This window comes from Pantherophis guttatus, chromosome 15, assembly GCF_059756535.1.
Source record: "Pantherophis guttatus breed Tessera chromosome 15, ASM5975653v1, whole genome shotgun sequence".
NCBI classification, from domain to species: Eukaryota; Metazoa; Chordata; class Lepidosauria; order Squamata; family Colubridae; genus Pantherophis; species Pantherophis guttatus.
The window spans coordinates 17,099,701-17,119,113 of NC_142077.1; the positions used below are offsets into that span (position 1 = coordinate 17,099,701).

A 19,413-nucleotide genomic window follows, 5' to 3' on the forward strand; every position below is an offset into this window, starting at 1 on the left:
AAGGTAAAATACAAGTTATGGAAAATAAAACTATTACAAAGATAAAGCTAAATTAGACAAAACATTTTTTTTAAAATTGTGCATTAAAAACAGACAAAAACATGCATATTGTCCCCCCCAGTTGAATACAATACAGCAATAATAGTTTCTCCCCCTTGCAAAATAGGCCCACAATAATAAACTTCTACACATTTACTTGCAACAACTTGACTTGTCATCTATCTGCTGTATATAAAAAACATATTTAACAGGCAATCCAACAATAAAGTTAAATTTAAAAACTTCAAAATGGTCTATTATCTGCTATTCTATTTAACTCACAGAAAATTTCTCTGATCCATCCAGAATCTGTCCAGGGTTAAACATCATTGTTTGATTCTTAATAATAATACATTTCCTTAAAATTTTAATTAGGTTCTTTCCCAACAACTGCTTTCCATTCCCCAAAGTCAGAAGACCTCCTGTAAATTGAAACACGATGACTCTTAAGACTTGTTTTCCAGTTAAATATGACAAGTCCATTCCCCAATCTCCCTCAATCTTCTTGAAAGAATCCATTTCATCAGTCATCCGTTCTGCCACTTTGAGTCTTCAGGGTCCATGGCCTCTCCAGCCATCTCCAAGCAGCCTGCCTTCAAACCAGACTCCTCCTTCAGGGATGCCAGCAGCAGATTCAGTTCCAGTCCATCCATCCTATTCAAGAATTGTTGCTTGCTTCTGATTATCGCCTTTAAGTTGATTTAAAACTATTGTTATTTTATTAAACTTTTTAAATGAAGTTTCAAATAAGGCTTGTAAATTGAAAGACTTTATAGTCTTTAAATCACATCAAATTAGCTTATTCTACGATCGTATTAATTACCATATTAATGACAATGTAGAAAAATTAATGACAAATGGCAAATTGTTATCCATCACCTTCAGATTTCATAGGAAAGATTAAAAAGGATTAAAAATTATTTGAGTATCATTTTGAAGACAGTTTTTATCTACTTAGTTATCATACCATCCACCCCTCAGGTTTCTAATCACATCACAAAATTGTTTGTGAGTCCTTTACTGAAATCCAGTTCTATCACCAGAGTTCCCATAATCTATTTAGGAAGTGTAATGATGTGTGAGAATGACTTTAGGGATGAGGGGAAGGATCAGAGAAGAGGGGAGAATCCTGCAGCTGCTTAATGGGAGAGAAAGAAACCCAGAAAGGATCCTGGCTAACTTCTCAGGCTGAGAAAAGAGTTGGTGGGAAATTTGTTCTGCAAAATTTTGTTAATGTCGCATTACAATCAAATAGAATTGGCACATCTGGAGGTGTTTTCCATCAGGATGACCAGGGAGAAGATTAGCCTGACAACTTTCTTCGTGATCAACCCATGCTTTCTGGGAATCAACCTCTTGTTTTCTCTGTTCATTTTATTTGTTATCTGCTCTAGAATGTTCCCTATAATTGATCAATTGTATCAATTATATACTTTCTCTATATTTTGTCAGTAAATGATTGACAATTTTTTCTCAAACTTTTTCATTCACTTATGAAGATAATGGCAGTATTTGTATCCTAATTAACCATATTTGGAGATTAGACAATTGTGGAAGAAAGATTCAATGTGGGATAAGTAACAAACTTCTCTGTTTTTCAAATTCCTGGATGTTCCCATTCTAGTTTCATCCCTTTCTGGAGAAGAACGAGTTTCTCAATATTTCTGAGAGAAAACTGTACTTGGACCAAAATGGAGAGATAACAGCAGATTTGGGCATTGATTGCTTCTTGGTTCTCCCCAAGGAGGATCCCAGGAGTGAGATTCTGGCGTATTTTCTAAGACAGAGACTTTTTATCAACCCACATGCTCTTTCACAGCTGAAGTTGCTCAATAAGGTGGGAAACATTTTGGTGTCTTTTCTCTGTTTTCCAAAGCCTGAGGTCCCATTTCCAGTGGGCAAAGCCTAGAGTCTCCAGGGTGGTTGGCCTCCCATGCCAGGTGGTGTCATCTAATGGAAGTTCTTCAACAGACAGGACCTAAGTGAAATGGATTTGCCATGTTTTATGGAACCTTTCACGATCTTACTGGTCTGAGCTTTCTTTCTTCATCATAGTTTTATTCTACATTAAAAATCTAATGGAATAAAAGTTTCCTAAATTTTTTTACAGTAAACTTTATTCTCAATTTTAATAAGAATATGTCATTATGCTTAAAAAAATTTTCCATTCCATCCCTCTTGACTTTATTAAATAGAAAAGTACTTCATTGCAATGTTAAATTTCAAAAGGAAAAGGGAAGAACTAAAGGAAGAATCTGCCAGTTGTTTTACCTCCTGCATCTGTTTAGAAGTAGTCAGAGGTCTCCTATTTACCTCAGGGAAGACCAGAGGCTACTTGTCTAATGTCCATTTCTACCTCCGTTTTCCATGGACGGAGAGTCCTAACACCTTTTCCTTGGCATTCCTTTTCTTCTGCTCAGTCCCTGCCTCAGTCCAAATGTGTGGAAAGTTGTCATCCTGGATTTGTCAAGAGGGCTCGAGAAGGAGAGCCAGTTTGCTGCTATGACTGCGTTCCTTGTCCGGAGGGGACCTTCTCCACTCAGGAAGGTGGGTCACACTGAGGAAAATGGGAGGCTTTGTGGACCTGGATCCATTCAGAACATTTCATGAAAGTGCAAGTTAAAAGACACATTGAAGCTCAGCTGTATTTTTTTTTTTAATCTGCACAATTTCTTATCTAAACGGAAGTAAACCAAAAAGACTTGGAAGGAGCAGGAGGGACTGGGAAAGAGATGGGAGGAGGGGGTGGCAGACTGGCCAAGCTTTACTAACAGCAGAGGAAATATCTCCTACGCCTTTTAGTTTAGATTTCAGGGGTGGGTTCTGCTTACCTTTACCACCAGTGATTGCCTATGTCATGTAGATCGATCGATCAATCAATCAATCAATCAATCAATCAATCAATCAATCAGAATAGAGTAGAAGGAACTTTGGAGGTCTTCTAGTCCAGCCCCCTGTTCAAGCAGGAGACCCTAGACCATTTCAGACAAGTGACTGTCCAGTCTCTTCTTATAAACCTCCAATGTTGAAGCACCCACAACTTCTGGAGGCCAGCTGTTCCACTGGTTAATTGTTCTCACTGATAGGAAGTTTCTCCTTAATTCCAGGTTGCTTCCAGATGTTACAAGATACTGTAGGTATCCTCCAAATCCAGGATATTAACTTCCATGTGGCAGGACTCAGGATGTTTGCCTAAAACGATTATATGATTCATTATTAATCTCTAATAATATAGGTTCTTATGACGATTCTACGCATCACACAGGAAATAATTAACATCCTATGTCTTCACTCACTTTCATATACCTAGCTACATTTTTTAAAAAATATCCTTCTTATGCTCTTTTTAATGAAATAGTTAAGAAATACTTCTTGAAAAATGTCTGTGGTATCATCTGTTATCCAAAGAAGTTTTTTCTTGCAAGAGAAAAGAAAAGAAAATTAAAGAAATATTGCTTTTTTTCTTTCTCAGATATGGAAAAATGCACCAAGTGTCCAGATGATAAATACCCAAATGAGGCCAGAGTCCAATGCACCCCCAAAGTTATAACCTTCCTGTCTTATGAAGAACATCTGGGCATCATCCTGGTCTCTTTTGCCCTTCTCTTCTTCCTAACCACAGGACTTGTTTTAATCATCTTCACTAAATACCGAGAAACTCCCATTGTTAAAGCCAACAACCGGGACCTCTCCTACATCCTTCTGGTCTCCCTCCTGCTTTGCTTCTTGTCTCCTTCTCTCTTCATTGGTCAACCAAGGAAAGCCACCTGCCTTCTCCGACAGACAGTTTTCAGCATCACCTTCTCAGTTGCCGTTTCTTCTCTCTTGGCCAAAACCATCACGGTGGTGCTGGCTTTCCTGGCCACAAAACCAGGAAACCAAGTGAAGAGATGGTTGGGGAAGAGCTTGGCCAACTCCATCATCCTTTGTTGTTCTGCAGTCCAAATTCTCATCTGCTCCACCTGGCTGGGAGTTTCTCCCCCCTTCCCTGACTCTGACCTCCACTCCCAGCCTGGAGAGATCATCCTGCAATGCAACGAAGGGGCCGTTGTCATGTTCTACGTCACCCTCAGCTACATGGGCTTCCTGGCTGCCATCTGCTTCATGGTGGCTTTCCTGGCCAGGAATCTGCCTGGGGCCTTCAACGAAGCCAAGCTGATCACCTTCAGCATGCTGGTCTTCTGCAGTGTCTGGGTGACTTTTGTGCCCACCTACCTGAGCACCAAAGGGAAATCCATGGTGGCTGTGCAGGTCTTCTCCATCCTGGCCTCCAGTGCTGGTCTGCTGGGCTGCATCTTCATCCCCAAGTGCTACATTATCCTTCTGAGGCCAGACCTCAACACAAAGGAGCAGCTCACAGGCAGAACAAATGTAAAAACATGAGATATAACACCATTATGATACTGGAAGAATTGTTAACGGTTTATTTTATTTGAAGAAAGATATTCTTTCCATTTAGATTGTATGCAGAAGTCAAAGAAAATCATATGTATATGTTTCAAATTTGGAAATGATTGAATCCTTCACAAAGGAGCAGCTTACAGCCAGAACAAATGTGTAAATGTGAGACTGAGGAATTTCAACTTTTAACATTTTCCACAGTCCAAACATAGAAAATGATCCAAGCTCTTCTCCATGCATGAGTGGGCCAACTATTTTTCTTGAAATAAATAAAGGGTGTGTGGAAGATTGTGAGGAGACAAATTTCTTGGAGAAATGGGAGCATGTTAGCAAGACAGAAATATAGAAGGAATGTATGGAGCAACATTGATGCCCTCATTTCTCAGTACATTTCACCCAAACTGCTGTGGCAACGCAACTGAGACGTTTCTTTTTGTTTACACAATAACTCTTTCTTGAGGGTAGCAACAATACAAGGCTGGGGAGGTAACTTGAGTCTTGCTAATTCTGAATATTCATGCTCACATCATCTATTAAATGAAATATGTATGATTATCATTTTCTCCTCCTTTCCTGAAATGTATAAATATGAGTGCATCCTTTTGTCTGCATCATAAATAATGATTGCAGTGAGCCTGGATTATTGGTTTTTTTTGGGTCCTGTGTTTGATTACATAGAAGATGTTGTCAGCAGTGGGATTCACAATCTTCCATCTGCCACTAGGGACAACAAATGGGGCAGCCCTATAGGGTGAATGTTGTGAGATTGGTCCCATAACCCTTCCCACTGCCACATAAAAGCCACCATAGGAGCTTCTGTCAGACCACAGTCTGTGTCCAATTGTCTTGTGGCTGGAAAGGTTTGTGGTCCCTTCCGTCCCAGTTTCTCAGCCGCCCTGGCCCTGCTGTGAGCTCAGCCAAGCGATGGCCGGAGGCATCCAGGAAGGCAGGGAGAATTTGGCTTTGCAGAGTGAGAGGGACCCTCTGTGTGGAAGAATGGAGGCTGACCCAGAGGTTCTGTGCAAACTCCCTTTTTTCCTGTTGTCTGAATGGAGGAATTCATCTGATCCCAGGCAGGGAGGGAAGTGGATGATGGGGCTCAGATGGACTCTGATTGGGGAAGGAATCTTTCCCAAAGAAACAGGGAAACCTGCTGTGTCCCAGGGCTGGGAGGGGGTCCGAAGCCCCCAAAGGCTGAAAAAAAGGGAGTGAGTGAAATTGGAAGGGATGATTAAAAAAAGAACTCTTCCTCCTTCTGAGAAGAGAAATTCCTGTATCTGCACAAGGCTAGGACAGATTCCATGCAAACAGAAGCAGGAAAGACAGTTTTTATTTTTGTTAGATTTTTCCCCAGTGTTTTATTATTTTTTCAAATAACTAAAGGAGGTGAACATCTCCAACTCTTCTTCCTCTTCCTCTTTTCCTCACAACAATCACCCTGTGAGGTGGGCTTGTCTGAAAGAGAGTGTCTGTCCTGAGGTCAGCAAACAAGCTTTCAGGGCTAAGGCAGGACTTGAACTCAGGATCTCTTGCTTCCTAGCCTGATGCCTTAAACATTGTGAATGTTAAGGCAGGGCAGATTTTGGGCAAAGGTCCTGCTGGTCACCACTGCCGCCTCGTCATCCAGCAGCAGCCCTGAGTCTAGCAGGACCGTCCAACCCCTCCCCCCCGGGTCTTTCTGGGGTGGAGCAGCCCCATCCGAGAGCAAAGGGGAGAAACTCCTGGACACAGAGAGCCCCTCCCCCCATCACAGCCCCTCCCTCTTGCCAGGGTTCAGCTAAGGCTCACTGCCTGTAGGGGGCAGCATAGAGTCTGGCCCTGAAGTCCTAGCTGGGCCCTGGGAATTGAAATTGGGGCCTCCTGATGATTGGCTCAAAGCCCCCAGCTACCTTTGATGCCTAAGGCGGGACTAGAACTCTGCGTCACTGACTGATTGGCTCAAAGTCATTAAAGGCCCCCCCACCTAATTTTCTTGATAGCAAGATAGGCTGGCCACTGCCTCCTCCTCAACCTACCCCTGGCATTTCCTGGTGGTCTCCCAGCCCTGCTTAAGCTTGTCCAAATCAGACTGCTGCTGCATCCTACAGCTAGTCCTCCACTTACAACCAGAATTGGGACCAGAAATGGCATTGCTAAGCTAGGAGGTTGCTAAGTGAGTTGTGCTGAATTTTAAAAATGTTTATTGCCACCATTGTTAAGCGAATCACTGGGGTTGTTGAGTGAAAAATGCAGTCATGAAACAAACGCCGTTTCGCCCACTGACTTTACTTGTCATGAATCCATGTTGATTGCCAGGCACCCAAATCCTGACTCTGTGTCCAAGGGGATGGTGCCCTAGTCATACGTGCGAGGACCCATCATAGATGGATTTTTTCAATGGCCGTGGAACTTGGAACTGTCGCAAAATAAATGGATATAAATCGAGGACTCCCTGTAGCTTTGTAGGGTCCCACTAATGTGGACATCTGGATGGAGATGTCCATCCTGTCAGCTGCATCCAGAGGAGCCAAAGGAAGTGGTCCTTCCTCCCACAACCGTCCCTGGGAACAGGGGCTCCTCCAGTAGAGAGCAGGTCCAGCAAGGCCTCTGAAGGGCCAAGTGGATTCTCTTAGTTGTCAGGGAGGTTGTGGCCAAGTGTGAGATTGTGCAGGCACTGGGGATCCTTACCCACCAATTGAATGGCAAATATACACCATAGTATATTAAAGTCACTAATAGAGAAACTCCTTTACAAAAAATGCTCATGTTATTCTTATATCATCAGGAATAGAAGCAAGAAAATCTTTTTTTTCAATTTAATCCTCTTTTTCTCCACCAGCCGACTGAGTCTCAAGCCAACCCAGATCCAAAACCAGAGGCAAATGGTAGTTACTCATCACCTTGACATTGAATGAGTGTTGAGAAGGTGGGATGGAAATAATTCTCCACCAGAGTTCAGAGTCACAAACAAACCATTATTTGTAGAAGGACTAATTTTTCTCTGGTCGCTAAAGGGGATTCAAAATAATTCAATCCTTAAAATAGAACTATCATAAAAGGAAGAAGATTTTTTTAATGTGAGAAACATTTACCAATTCTAAAAAAATCCTAATTTGTTTCTATAAGGATCAGGAATTGTGTATCAATGAGTGGTTATAAAAATATGGGGCTGGGCTGGGCAGGGGCCATTACAACTGTTTTAATCAGTACTTTAAACAAAAGTTAGCATTCAAGTGATGAACTCAAGTTTGGATGGAGAGAGGAAAATAATCTGGAGTTGTTACGGTTTGTATTCTGTCCCATCTTTGGATTCCAGCGACTTCCACAAAATAAGAGAAAAAGAGAGAAGCTTTGGAAATCCAGACCATTCAGGAAATTAGACAGGTCCGTTAATACAGGAGTAAGTGAAATAAAGAGAAAAGAAGGAAAGTGTTAGGAATGCAAAGAGAGGAAAGGAAACTCCAGCACAGGGAATGATTTAGGAATGAAACTGACAAGGAGGAGCCTGGTTGGAAGTCCTTGTTGTATGCAATCTTCTTGTTCAACTGAGGATTCTCCCCATGAGATGGTCTCCTGGCCTGGAAGAACTTCCCCTTCAGCCTCTCCCATCTCGGAAGGCCCAGGAGAAGCTCCGGGTATTTGGGAGGCCATTGCCTGGAGGAGATGAGATCTCCCTGGACCAAGTTGTCTCCCTCCGACAGCCGAGGCTCTTTTCCATATATATATAAACCACCCAGATTGACCCAAACTCCATACTCACAAACTAGAAACTTGAATTTGATTTGGGTTTTTTTGTCTCTCCCTTCAATGGCTGGGTGAGATTTTTATTTCAGAAATAGGAAAGCTTACACATTTTTAAAATTAAAATAAACAGAAATTCTAAATTCTACATCCTTTCAACCTGTGCAGAAAGTAATGTTAACACTATAAATATTTTAGCTATTTTCTATAAACTGTTTGATAACACTATTTTTTTAAACGTCCAATTTCACTTCATCTTCCAATCTTTCTTCTCTGCATCTCCAATAGATTTGCTTAAGGCTGACTTTTATCATTCTTTCCTTTTAATTGCTATATATCTCACAGATCTCACTCTACAGAGCTAAAGAACTTTTTCTACAGTGTTTGATAATTTCTCTTTTTTTGGTGTTCCCTTTTTATTTTTCTTCTGTCAAAGTCTAAGTTTTCCTTTGTTTTTTTAAATATATGTTTAAATATTCCTTCATTTTCTCTGACCCTTCCCTCCTTCTGATTCTGGGCTGCATCTGAACAGAAGAAATCAGATTTCGCATTCAAATCCTCCAGTACTTTTTTTTTTAAAAACATTTTATTAGATTATAGAATAAAATACAAAAATAAACAAAACAAACAAAGAGGAAGAAATGGGGGGGAGGGAGAAAAAAAAAGCGCTGACTTCAGTCTTCCTGTGTTGCAGTAAAATAAAGCATTAAAATCGAATCTCAACTTTTTACTTTTCCATAATAATATAAATGGTTTTGTAAAAGAAAGCAGATTTCGCGTTCAAATCCTCCAGTTCTCAGGGAGGACAAAAGTCCCGCCTCTCTTTCTCTCTAGTGGCTGCTTCTATTCCTGGCCCGCCCCCTTCGTCATGACAACCCTGTAGCCAATCAAAGAGGGGGGAGAGACAGTTGCCTGGGAGCTTCCCTGCCCTCAGCCTGATGGAGAAGAGGCTGAAGAAGCCAAGCCAAAGGGGGGGGGGTCAAATAAAGAGCAAAATTCAGAGCTTTGGGGGGGATGAGAAAAGAGGCAAAAGCTCCCAGAATTGCAGAGGGAGGGGGGGCTCAAGCCCCTTCCCCAGAAAAGGCTGCAATGAAGAGGGTCTCCTCAGCTGGGGGCTCTGGAGGGGCCACAGAGGACCCCCATCTTCCTCAGAGTCACGGAGGGTCCCCTCCAGGGTGAGGCTGGCTGTCTTTTCCTCCCGGGCAATGTGGGATCCCCCTTGGAAGACCCAGCCCTGCATGGCTTCTCCCCCACAAGAGCCTCTCCTGGAAAGACACGGAGCCCAAGCAAAGTTGGAGAATCCCCGGAGGCTGCGTCCCCCCAACATTCAACCTTGGAACCCATAAACCAGGTTAGTCTCTTCCTAGGAATGCCCCAGATCCCCTCTTCCTTCCTGGCCATCCTGGGCTTTCTCCGTGGGTCTGGGCTTTGCTTTCCCCTGAGTGCCCCATGCATGGAAAGAGGTGGCTGAGCAACATGGGATATGGTCTCCCCCGTTTCCAGGACTCAGAAGATGGAACCTGGAGGGGGATTTTGCAGATCTGCTTCCTTTCCCCATCATGAGGCTCCCCAGCTTCCTCCTCCCAAGAGGGGCTCCCCACTCAGCCGGGCAGAGGCCTGTCTGGCATCCCTGCAAGAGCCCCCTTGCCTGGTCTCTGTATGGGAAAGGGTGGCAGGGGAACATGGGATATGGGCTTCCTCATTCCCTAGTCTCAGAGAATGGAAGTTGGATTTTGCAGATCAGCTTTCCATCTGCAACATGAGGGTCCTGAGCTCCCCTTCCCTCCCTCCCCTCCCTCTCCCCCTCCCCTCCCCACATGGTGTGAGAGGCAGCCTTGATTTCTCCATCTCTTTTCACTTGGTTTTTTTCTAACCTCTCTGTGTTTCTGTCTCTCTGTGTGTTTTTTCAACTATGCAAAGTTGTGATTACTTTTTCATTAAAGTTTAATCTCTTCATCTTTTTTCACTTGCTTTTTTTTCTAGTTAGTTTTTTTTTTACTTAAATTGATTTTGCTCTAGGAGTTGGTCACACTATTGCATCAGCCCTTTTGTGTGGTGCCCTTGAGCATTAGCTTTCAAAATAAAGTATATTTTGGTTCCAACTCAGCTGGCAGCAATTTCAGATCTGTGACATTCTCCAGCATTAACTGGCCCCCGGAGTTTTGTCTTTCATCACTATGCAAAAAAATATCAGATTTATTCCTTTCTTCAGCCACAGGTGCCGTGTATTCCCTGCATGGGGCTCCCAAACCTCTCAATTCTAGATGCCCCTGTTATTATGAATCACATGAGGATTATTTTCCTTTCATTTCCCTCCAGAGAATTTCCCAACAATCTCTAACTGCATGAACTAGTTGAATTATCCAGGGATCCCTCCTGAGAGGGAAAATTATGGTAAAAGTTTCAGCTCTGCTCTTTGGCCGAATCCTCCAGGGGAGACTTTGGGCAGAGAAATATGGAATTTTGGGACAGGCAGAGTCTGTGCTCTTGAATGTATGTCTCTCTCCTTTCCAGATGAAGCTGAGTGTTTCTCTGTGTTGAGAAAAAGCAACTGGATTTTCCACCTTGTGAGAGTCCTTTGATTCTTCTAATTCTTCTTTAGAAACAGGGAAGGGATTCATTGATTCATGCCATGAATGATGGACCTCCTGCTTCTGATGCTGCTTTTGTCCCATCCAGTCTCTGGGAAGCTGAGGATGAAATGCCCGCTGAGTTTGGAGAACCAGGATGGAAAACCATGGAACTATTACAGGCCAGGAGACCATCTAATCAGTATAGTCACTAATGGAAAGGAAAGATTGCATGCAAAATTGCTTTTCAACGAGGCTCCTTCTCTTCAGTTTGTTTTCCATGATTCGTAAGTCATTGAGGGTGATCGAGTTGCACTCCCTCAATTCTAACACTCTCCTTTTTTTCAGTTTTTTATTTTTCATTTCTTCCTATATTGGGGAATATGTATAATTTCCTGAATGACTTTGATTTCCATGGCTTCTCTCTTTGGTCTGATTTTGTGAAAGAGACTCAAAAAGGGGTCTGAAAAAAAGCTGAAAGGCCTGCAGATTATTTTCCTCCCTCAGTTCAATCCTTAATTTATCACTTGGATAATGAGTTTTATTTAAAGTAGTGGTGGAATCAGTTGTAGTTGCTGTACCTCAGCCCATTTCCATATTTGTGTAACTGATCATTGCTTTTGGATCAATGTTGGTTTAAGGCTCAGTAGGCTTGTGGAGGATTATATATATTATATATAACAAAAGTATTTGTTGTGGCTGTTGATTATAATATTTTTTAAACAATAGGAATTCTTATGTTTTTTCATATGGCTTGATTTTAATTTTTACCATTCAAATGGTCAACAAGAATTCCCAGCTCCTACACAATCTCACACTGGGCTACAACATCCATGACAACTATTGGAGCACTTTTCACACTTCAGATGCCTTGGTGGACATGCTCTCCACTGGAGAAGCCAATGTCCCCAACTACAGCTGTGGAAGGAGGGAGAACCTCCTGGCTCTTCTTGATACAGCTGACCGAGATCTCTCCATCCAGATCTCAACATTAGGAGGCACCTACAAAGTCCCACAGGTTTGTGTGTGTTTTTCTCCTTCTGGTAAAGTGAGGGGTGGGTGGTGGTGGGTGAGCAATAGATGCAATCATGTCTTCTCCATGGAATTCAAGAGCTGCTTTTCTCCATATTAACAAAAACATCAATATTTTACCCCATTATGTTCATGTTGAGATTGATCATAAAAGGCCTGAAATGCAAGCAATATGTTCCCTGAAGAAGACATTCTACCAACTATTTAACTGATCAAAAAAATATCCCTGGTTGTTGGGGCCTCTATTGGCATCTTCATTTTCACACATAAATGATGCCTTCCATATCCAATGAAATGCAGTGCATGTAGTATACAGTACTTGGATTTCAGAAAGGCTTTGACAAAGTAAACCACAACCTATTTCTTGGTAAGCTAAAAATATGTGGGATGGACAGCATCACGTCCAGAAGGGCTCAGCCTGTGGTCCTCAGTGGAACTACGTCTGCATGGAGGGAAACAAGCAGTGGGGGACCCCAAGGTTCCATTTTAGGCCCAGTTCTCTTCAACATCTTCATGAATGATTTGGATGAGGGGAGAAATGGGGAAATCATCAAATCTGAAGACAACATTAAATTGGCAAAAGTAGCCAATATCCCAGAAGATAGGCTGAAGATCCAGTTGGATCTAGATAGACTTGAATCCTGGGCCTATCTAACAAACTGTAATTCATTGTAGAGAAAAGTAAGGTTTTATACTTAGGCTAGAAAAACCATTTACAGATGAGGTGAAACATGGCTCCATAGCAGTAACTGTGAGAGGGATCTTGGAGTCTGAGTGGACAATCACTTAAATATGAGCCAGCCATCTGTGGCAGCAGCCAAAAAAGTAAATTCAGTCCTAGGTTGCATTAACAGAGGGATAAAATCAAGATCACATGAAGTATTGGTACTGCTTTATAATGCCCTGGCAAGACCACACTTGGAGTAGTGCATCCAGTTTTAGTCTCCATATTCTAAAAAAGATGTAGAGACTCTGGAAAGAGTGCAGAAAAGATGATTAAGGGTCTGGAGACTAAAACATATGAGGAACAGTTTCAGGAATTCAGGATGTTTAGTCTAGTGAAAAGGACGAGGGATGACATCATAGCAATGTACCAATATTGGAGGGGCTGCCACAGAGAAGAGGAGGTCCACCTATTTTCCAAAGTACTAGAAGACAAGACAAGAAACAGTGGATGGAAACTAATCAAGGAGAGAAACAACCTAGAACTAAGGAGAAATTTCCTAATGGTGAGGAATGGAACGTCTACCCTTCAGAAATTGTGGGTGGTCCATCACTGGAGGCTTTTAAGAAGAGACTGGACAGCCACTTGTCTGGAAAAGTATAGATAGATACAGATTAAGAGAGTTGGAAGAGACCTTGTAGGTCATCTAGTCCAAGCAGACCCTACACCATTTCTGACAGATGACGGTCCAGTCTCTTCTTGAAAGCTTCCAGTGATGAAGCTCCCACAACTTCTTTTTTTTTTTATTGAAAAGTTTTAAAATATTTTTACAAACAAATTTCCCCCCCCTTCCTCCCCCCACCCATTCCCTTCTCCCTCCCCCCCCGACTTCCCAGAGCAAAATACAGGGTATCGCATTTAACAAACATAATCAAACATAAACAAACTAACTATAAGTTCTTAACTCCCCCTTACACTTTAACTCCCCCATACATACCAAAATATAAGAATAGAAGAGTTCACCTAAATATTTCATTCATAAGCTATTTGCAACTTTTTAGTCCCATTTTTGTTTTGAATATAATCAATCCATCTTCTCCATTCCAATATGTATCTTTCATTCGAGCGATCCTTCAAATATGCAGAGATTTTAGCCATCTCCACCAAATTAGCTACTTTTAATGTCCATTCTTCAATAGTAGGTAGGTCTTCCTTCTTCCAATACTGCGCCACCAAAAGTCTGGCTGCAGTTATTAAGTTCAGAATCAAATTAGTCTCTATAACCGTACAATTATACCCAATAAAAACAACTGTGGAGTAAATTTTATCTTCTTTTTAAGAATATTTTGTATAATCCACCATATCTTAATCCAAAATGCCTTAATTTTTTTACATGTCCACCATATATGATAATACGTTGCATCATCACATTTACATCTCCAGCACGTAGGTTGTAAACTTAGATACATACAAGCTAACTTTTTGGTATCTAAGTGCCATCTATAAAACATTTTGTAAAAATTTTCCCTCAGGTTTTGGGCTTGGGTAAATTTTACATTTCTAACCCATATTTTTTCCCATGTATCCATCATTATTGGTTTCCTGATATTTTGTGCCCATTTTATCATACAGTCCTTCACTAACTCAGTTTCTGAATCTATTTCTATCAATGCATTATACAACCTTTTAATATGCATTAGACTTTGATCCCTAATTTGTTTTATCAAATTTTCCTCATTTTGCAAGATACCAATTTTCTGATCCTCTTTCCATCTCTTGTACAACTGTCCATACTGAAACCAAGTTTGAATTATCCTTTCTTCCTTTAATACCTCTAAAGACTTTAACTGCAATGTACCTCTTTCCATAATAAGAAGCTCTTTGTAAGTAATCACATCTTGTTTCTGTTCTACACTTATATTCTCTATCGTATGTCTAGGTATTGCCCATATAGGTAATTTATTATTTAATTTATATTTATACTTTTTCCATACACGTAGTAATGCATTCCTTAATATATGACTTTTAAAATTCTTGTCCACCTTTTTCATCATATAGTAAATATGCATACCATCCATATAAGAAATCATATCCCTCAATATTCAATATTCTCTCTTCTGTTGAATTAATCCAATCACTAATTGCTGAGAGGGCAACTGCCTCATAATACAATCTTAAATTAGGCATTTTGAGACCTCTTCTTTCACATATATCTTGCATTATTTTTTGTTTTATTCTCGGTCTCTTTCCTGCCCACACAAAATTAGTAATGCCCTTCTGCCATTCATTCAAATTTCCATCTTTTTTCAATATTGGTATCATTTGAAAAAGGAATAAGAACTTTGGCAAGATATTCATTTTCACTGCAGCTATCCTTCCCAACAACGATAGTTGCAATTTTTTCCAGTTTTCCATCTCTTTCTGTATTTTTTGCCACAACAATTCATAATTATGCTTATATAAGTTTGCATTTGATGTCATAATATAAACCCCTAAACATTTAACCTTTTTTACTGTTTCAAATCCTGTTATTCTTTCTATTTCTTCTTTTTGACTTATAACCATATTTTTAATTATTATCTTTGTTTTCCCTGCATTTATTTTAAATCCAGATACTTGTCCATATTGATTAATTATATCCATTAGACCTATAACCGATTGTACTGGTTGGGTCAAAGTCACAACCAGGTCATTTGCGAATGCTCGTACTCTGTAATCATCATGCCTAATTTTAATTCCCCTTATTTTATCTGAGCCACGTATTTTATTCCGGCCTTTGGGTGCTTTGGAAAACAGCTTGACCCCCTCCTCTCTGTGGCAGCCCCTCAAATATTGGAAGACTGCTATCATCCCTTCCCTGGTCCTTCTCTTCACTAGATCAGCCATGCCCAGTTCCTGCAACCGTTCATTGTATGTTTTAACCTCCAGTCCCCTAATTCTCTTGGTTGCTCTTCTCTGCACTTTTTCTAGAGTCTCAACATCTTTTTTATAGTGTGGTGACCAAAACTGGATGCAGGATTCTAGGTGTGGTCTTACTAAGGCTTTATAGGGTGGTATTAGTTCCTCTCTTGATCTTGATTGTATCCCTCTGTTAATGCAATTTAGGATTGCATTGGCTTTTTTGGCTGTCGCTGCACACTCTTGACTCATATTTAATTGGTTGTCCACTAAGATTCCAGGATCCCTCTCACAGTTACTGCTTTTAAGCCTGGTTTACTGCTTGAACAGGGGGTTGGACTAGAAGACCTCCAAGGTCCCTTCCAACCCTTTTATTTTGTTATAAGTTCTGTTATAAGTACACATGCTTAGCCTGCTAAATTCCTATTGGAATACACTGATTTATACAGATAATGTGATATTATCATACTTACCCTTTGGATTGTATAGACTTGGATTGTTTTTGTCTTAATAATTATCTGATAATTTATAAAGCAAGTTATGGTCTTTGTGAAATGACACCATAGCCATAGATGGTCAGCCATTAGAGCAAGTAACACCTTTCCTTACCTGGGGTTGTTTTCTCTGAGCCTGAATCTTGGCTCCCTCATCATCCAAGGAGCTCAGTTAGAGAAAGGGCAGGAGTGAAAGTGGTGCTTAAATGAAAACCTCATAGCTCTCCAGCTTCCTCAGCCCCAATTATTAAAGTATAGGAGGCCCAGTTTTCCCCCATGAACCAACTCAATCTCAGCCTCTGAGGAGGATCTTTGGGTGGGTAAAAGGACTCCAGCTGCTGCCCTCAGAGCTGATTTGGGAATTTACACAACTTCTGCTTTGTCTAAATTCAGAAAATATGGGCATTGGCATAAAATGTAATCTATGGAAACTGGCAGACTCTAAAAATTGTGGCTGTTGGAACAGACAAAACTTCAATTAAAGACCAAACTTGGATTATGCAACTGAGAAATCTTATTAGGCTATGAGGTCTGCCTGTTTCTTTTTTTTTCCCCAAATTTTTTATTTTATTTTTTTAAACATAAAACATAAAATACATTGTTTTAAAGCAAGGGTTTGGTCCGGCATAAAATAAGTACAATTATTCACATTCCCTCAATCAATTTTGTTCCAAATTTTATCCATTTACATCTTTAAAAAAAAAAGGAAAAGTTAGGAGTGGGAGAAAGCATGGGCTGGAAAACGGTTAAAGCAAAGCTGTGAACCAGCCAAAATATTGAGCTAGGAGTGGAGGAAAGCATACACTGGTCAACAGTTAAAGCAAAACTGTGAACTAGCTAAAAATAAAAAGTTAGGAGTGGAGGAGACTATACCTGGGGATCAATTGAAATAAAGTTGTGAACCAGTTAAAAATAGGGGTAGGAGTGGAGGAAAGCATTGCTAGAAGGTAACTACTTGAGTTGTGAACCAGTTTTATAATAGATTTAGGAGAAGTTAAGGAGAAGGTTGGTGTGCAGTTAAAATTATACTGTGAACCAGCTAAAATAATTAAGATAAGGAGTGGAGGAAAGCATTGCTGGAAAGCAGCTGATTAAGATGCGAACCAGCTAAAAAATAAATTTAGGAGGTCTGCCTGTTTCTTGTATAACTGGAGAAAGAAGTTAAAAAATTTCCTCCAGAAATAATCTGGGATATAGAAGCAAAAAAAGATGCAGCAATCCTCGAAAATTATAATAGGCTCTTTATTGGAATAGATTACTCCATTGGCATTTGCACGTGTTAATCTAATTGTGATAAATTATAGGGGTGATACAGTAATATGTTTTACATTTTTTTTATTTTTTTATTTTTTAAAAAATTTGATTTATATGCCACCCTTCTCCGGAGACTCAGGGCGGCTTACAATGCGTTAAGCAATAGCCTTCATACTTTTGTATATTTATACAAAGTCAGCTTATTGCCCCCACAAACTGGGTCCTCAATTTACCTACCTTAGAAAGGATGGAAGGCTGAGTCAACCTTGAGCCTGGTGAGATTCGAACTTACAGTAATTGCAGACAGCTGGTGTTAATCATAATGCTATTAGTCTGCTGAGCCACCAGGCAGACTAATAATTTAATAATAATTTGCTTATTTTCCATTATTATGATACAATCTTGCTAATATTCTGTCTTTAATATTTTAAACAATGTCTGATTAACAAACTATTCTAATACATTCATGAGAACCAGGTTGGATTTATTAAAATCTAATATTTTGGACTTGATCTGACCCCAAATATAACAACATTCTTCATTGCTTTTTCAGATCAGTCATACAATTGTTTCAGAGGATGTGAGTGATAAAAGGAAATTCCCCTTTTTCCACCGGATGTTCCCCAAAGAAGGATTCCAGTACCCAGCAATTGTCCACCTGCTCCTCCACTTCAGATGGACCTTGATTGGCCTCTTTGCTTCAGACACAGAGAAGGGAGAGAATTTCATGAGGATTTTTCCTCCTCTGCTTGTCAGGAGTGGAATTTGTGTGGTTGTATCACAACTGTTCTCAACAACTGGATACACAACAGCCCTCAGGGATTCCCTCTCTAAGTGGAGACAAGTCAACGTCTTTGTTCACTTCATAGAACTTGATTCCATTAAGGACAGAATTCTTCCTTTCCATTTAACGTTTATGCGTCTGCCAGGACCCATTGAAGGGAAAGTCTGGATCCTCACAAATTTTATAGGGTATAAAATAAACAAGCATAGACTTCTCAAATACATCCATAGTATTTGGAATTTTGGTTATCTGCCAAAAGAAAGGCCAATGGATTCTGCCTTTGAACCCCATTTCTTTGTGGAAGGAAAGTTTCAAGATCTTTATTTTCTCTGTTCTCTTTCAAAGAACGTCTTTTCTGTCAAAGGCCGCAGAAGATGCACCCAGAAAGCCCCACAGGAGACCCAGAAGAAAAGAAACAGGATCCGGGCCCCAAATCACTATCTATGTTACAGTATCATGAAGACTCTGGCCCAGGCCTTGAATGCCGCTTATTCCTCCAGATTGAGGAGGAGAAGGAAGGAGGGAGAAAAGATCTTGGGGTCTCCAAGGCTGCAGCCGTGGCAGGTATGGGGGTCCTGATATGGATCCATTAATCTGAGATCCTTTGGAGGAAGAATCCAGAGGAGAAGGAGGGGAACCAACTCAACAGATCTAGCCAATTCAATTACTCAGGGAATAATGGCTCCAAAGAGTAGATACTATGGCATTTTAATATTACACACTGCTCATTTAAAAATGCTGTATTCTTTCTTAAATACATTCCTATATTTGTGGATTTGTGATGAGCATGGTGGAATTTCCCCTTTGTTCCATCCCCACTGCTGGTGGGTCTGTGTGCAGCTCAACAGGCAGCTAAACCCCCCTCTTCTCCTCCAGTGAAAGGGAGCCTGGAGTGGATCTGGGTGTTTCATTGGGAGAAGAGGGCACGGAGAAACTGAGGAAGTGCAAAGAATGAGAATCAAAGATAAATAGTAGAAAGGCAGCATTAACTAACAGCCAACAAAGAAGCAGCTGGAACCTCTCCAGCGATGCTCCGTGTGAGGGACGGAGGCCTCCGGATGACCATGTGTCTCGGTCAAACCGGCTGCTTCCGTCTCCTCCAAAGGCTGAGAGAAAAGGGAGTCTGGCTTCAGACCATACAGTTAGGCTTATCTGCCCCCGGCCACTAGGTGGGGCTACAGCAACAACTGCACAGTAGATACATGTTGTGGCATGACAGCCTTTATAAATTTGGAGGAGACCCTGAGACCATCTAGCCCAACCCCTCCTCTCTGCAGGAATCCCAGTTAAAGCTTCTCTGACTGATGGCTGCTCAGTCTTTCAACTCAGATAATCCATGAAGAGGAGACAGAACTTCTCTGCTTTACTGGCTCAGCTCTAAAACAGCTCATCCTTTTATCATATTTTTTTCTCTCATTCAGTTAAAATCTCCTTTTTTGTAACTGAATTCCTTTTTTCTGTGTCTGACACTCTGGAATAATAGTGAGCAGATCTTATGCTTGTGTGTAACCTGTGTCAGTGATTGGAAGAGGGCTGCATCCTCCCTTCTCCAACCGA

General features: G+C 40.9%; 1 protein-coding gene and 1 long non-coding RNA gene across 2 annotated transcripts in view; both read left to right on the forward strand.

The window, feature by feature from the left end:
* Positions 1–19,413, forward strand: part of LOC148112010 (uncharacterized) — a 195,026-nt gene that overhangs the window by 76,228 nt on the left and 99,385 nt on the right. The window lies entirely within an intron of this gene.
* LOC148112014 (vomeronasal type-2 receptor 26-like) overlaps positions 1–19,413 on the forward strand; it is a 94,622-nt gene that overhangs the window by 10,493 nt on the left and 64,716 nt on the right. The window contains exon 4 of the mRNA XM_087879207.1: positions 17,990–18,420. Coding sequence (XP_087735333.1) covers positions 17,990–18,420 — 431 coding nt within the window. The remainder of the gene's footprint in view (positions 1–17,989; positions 18,421–19,413) is intronic.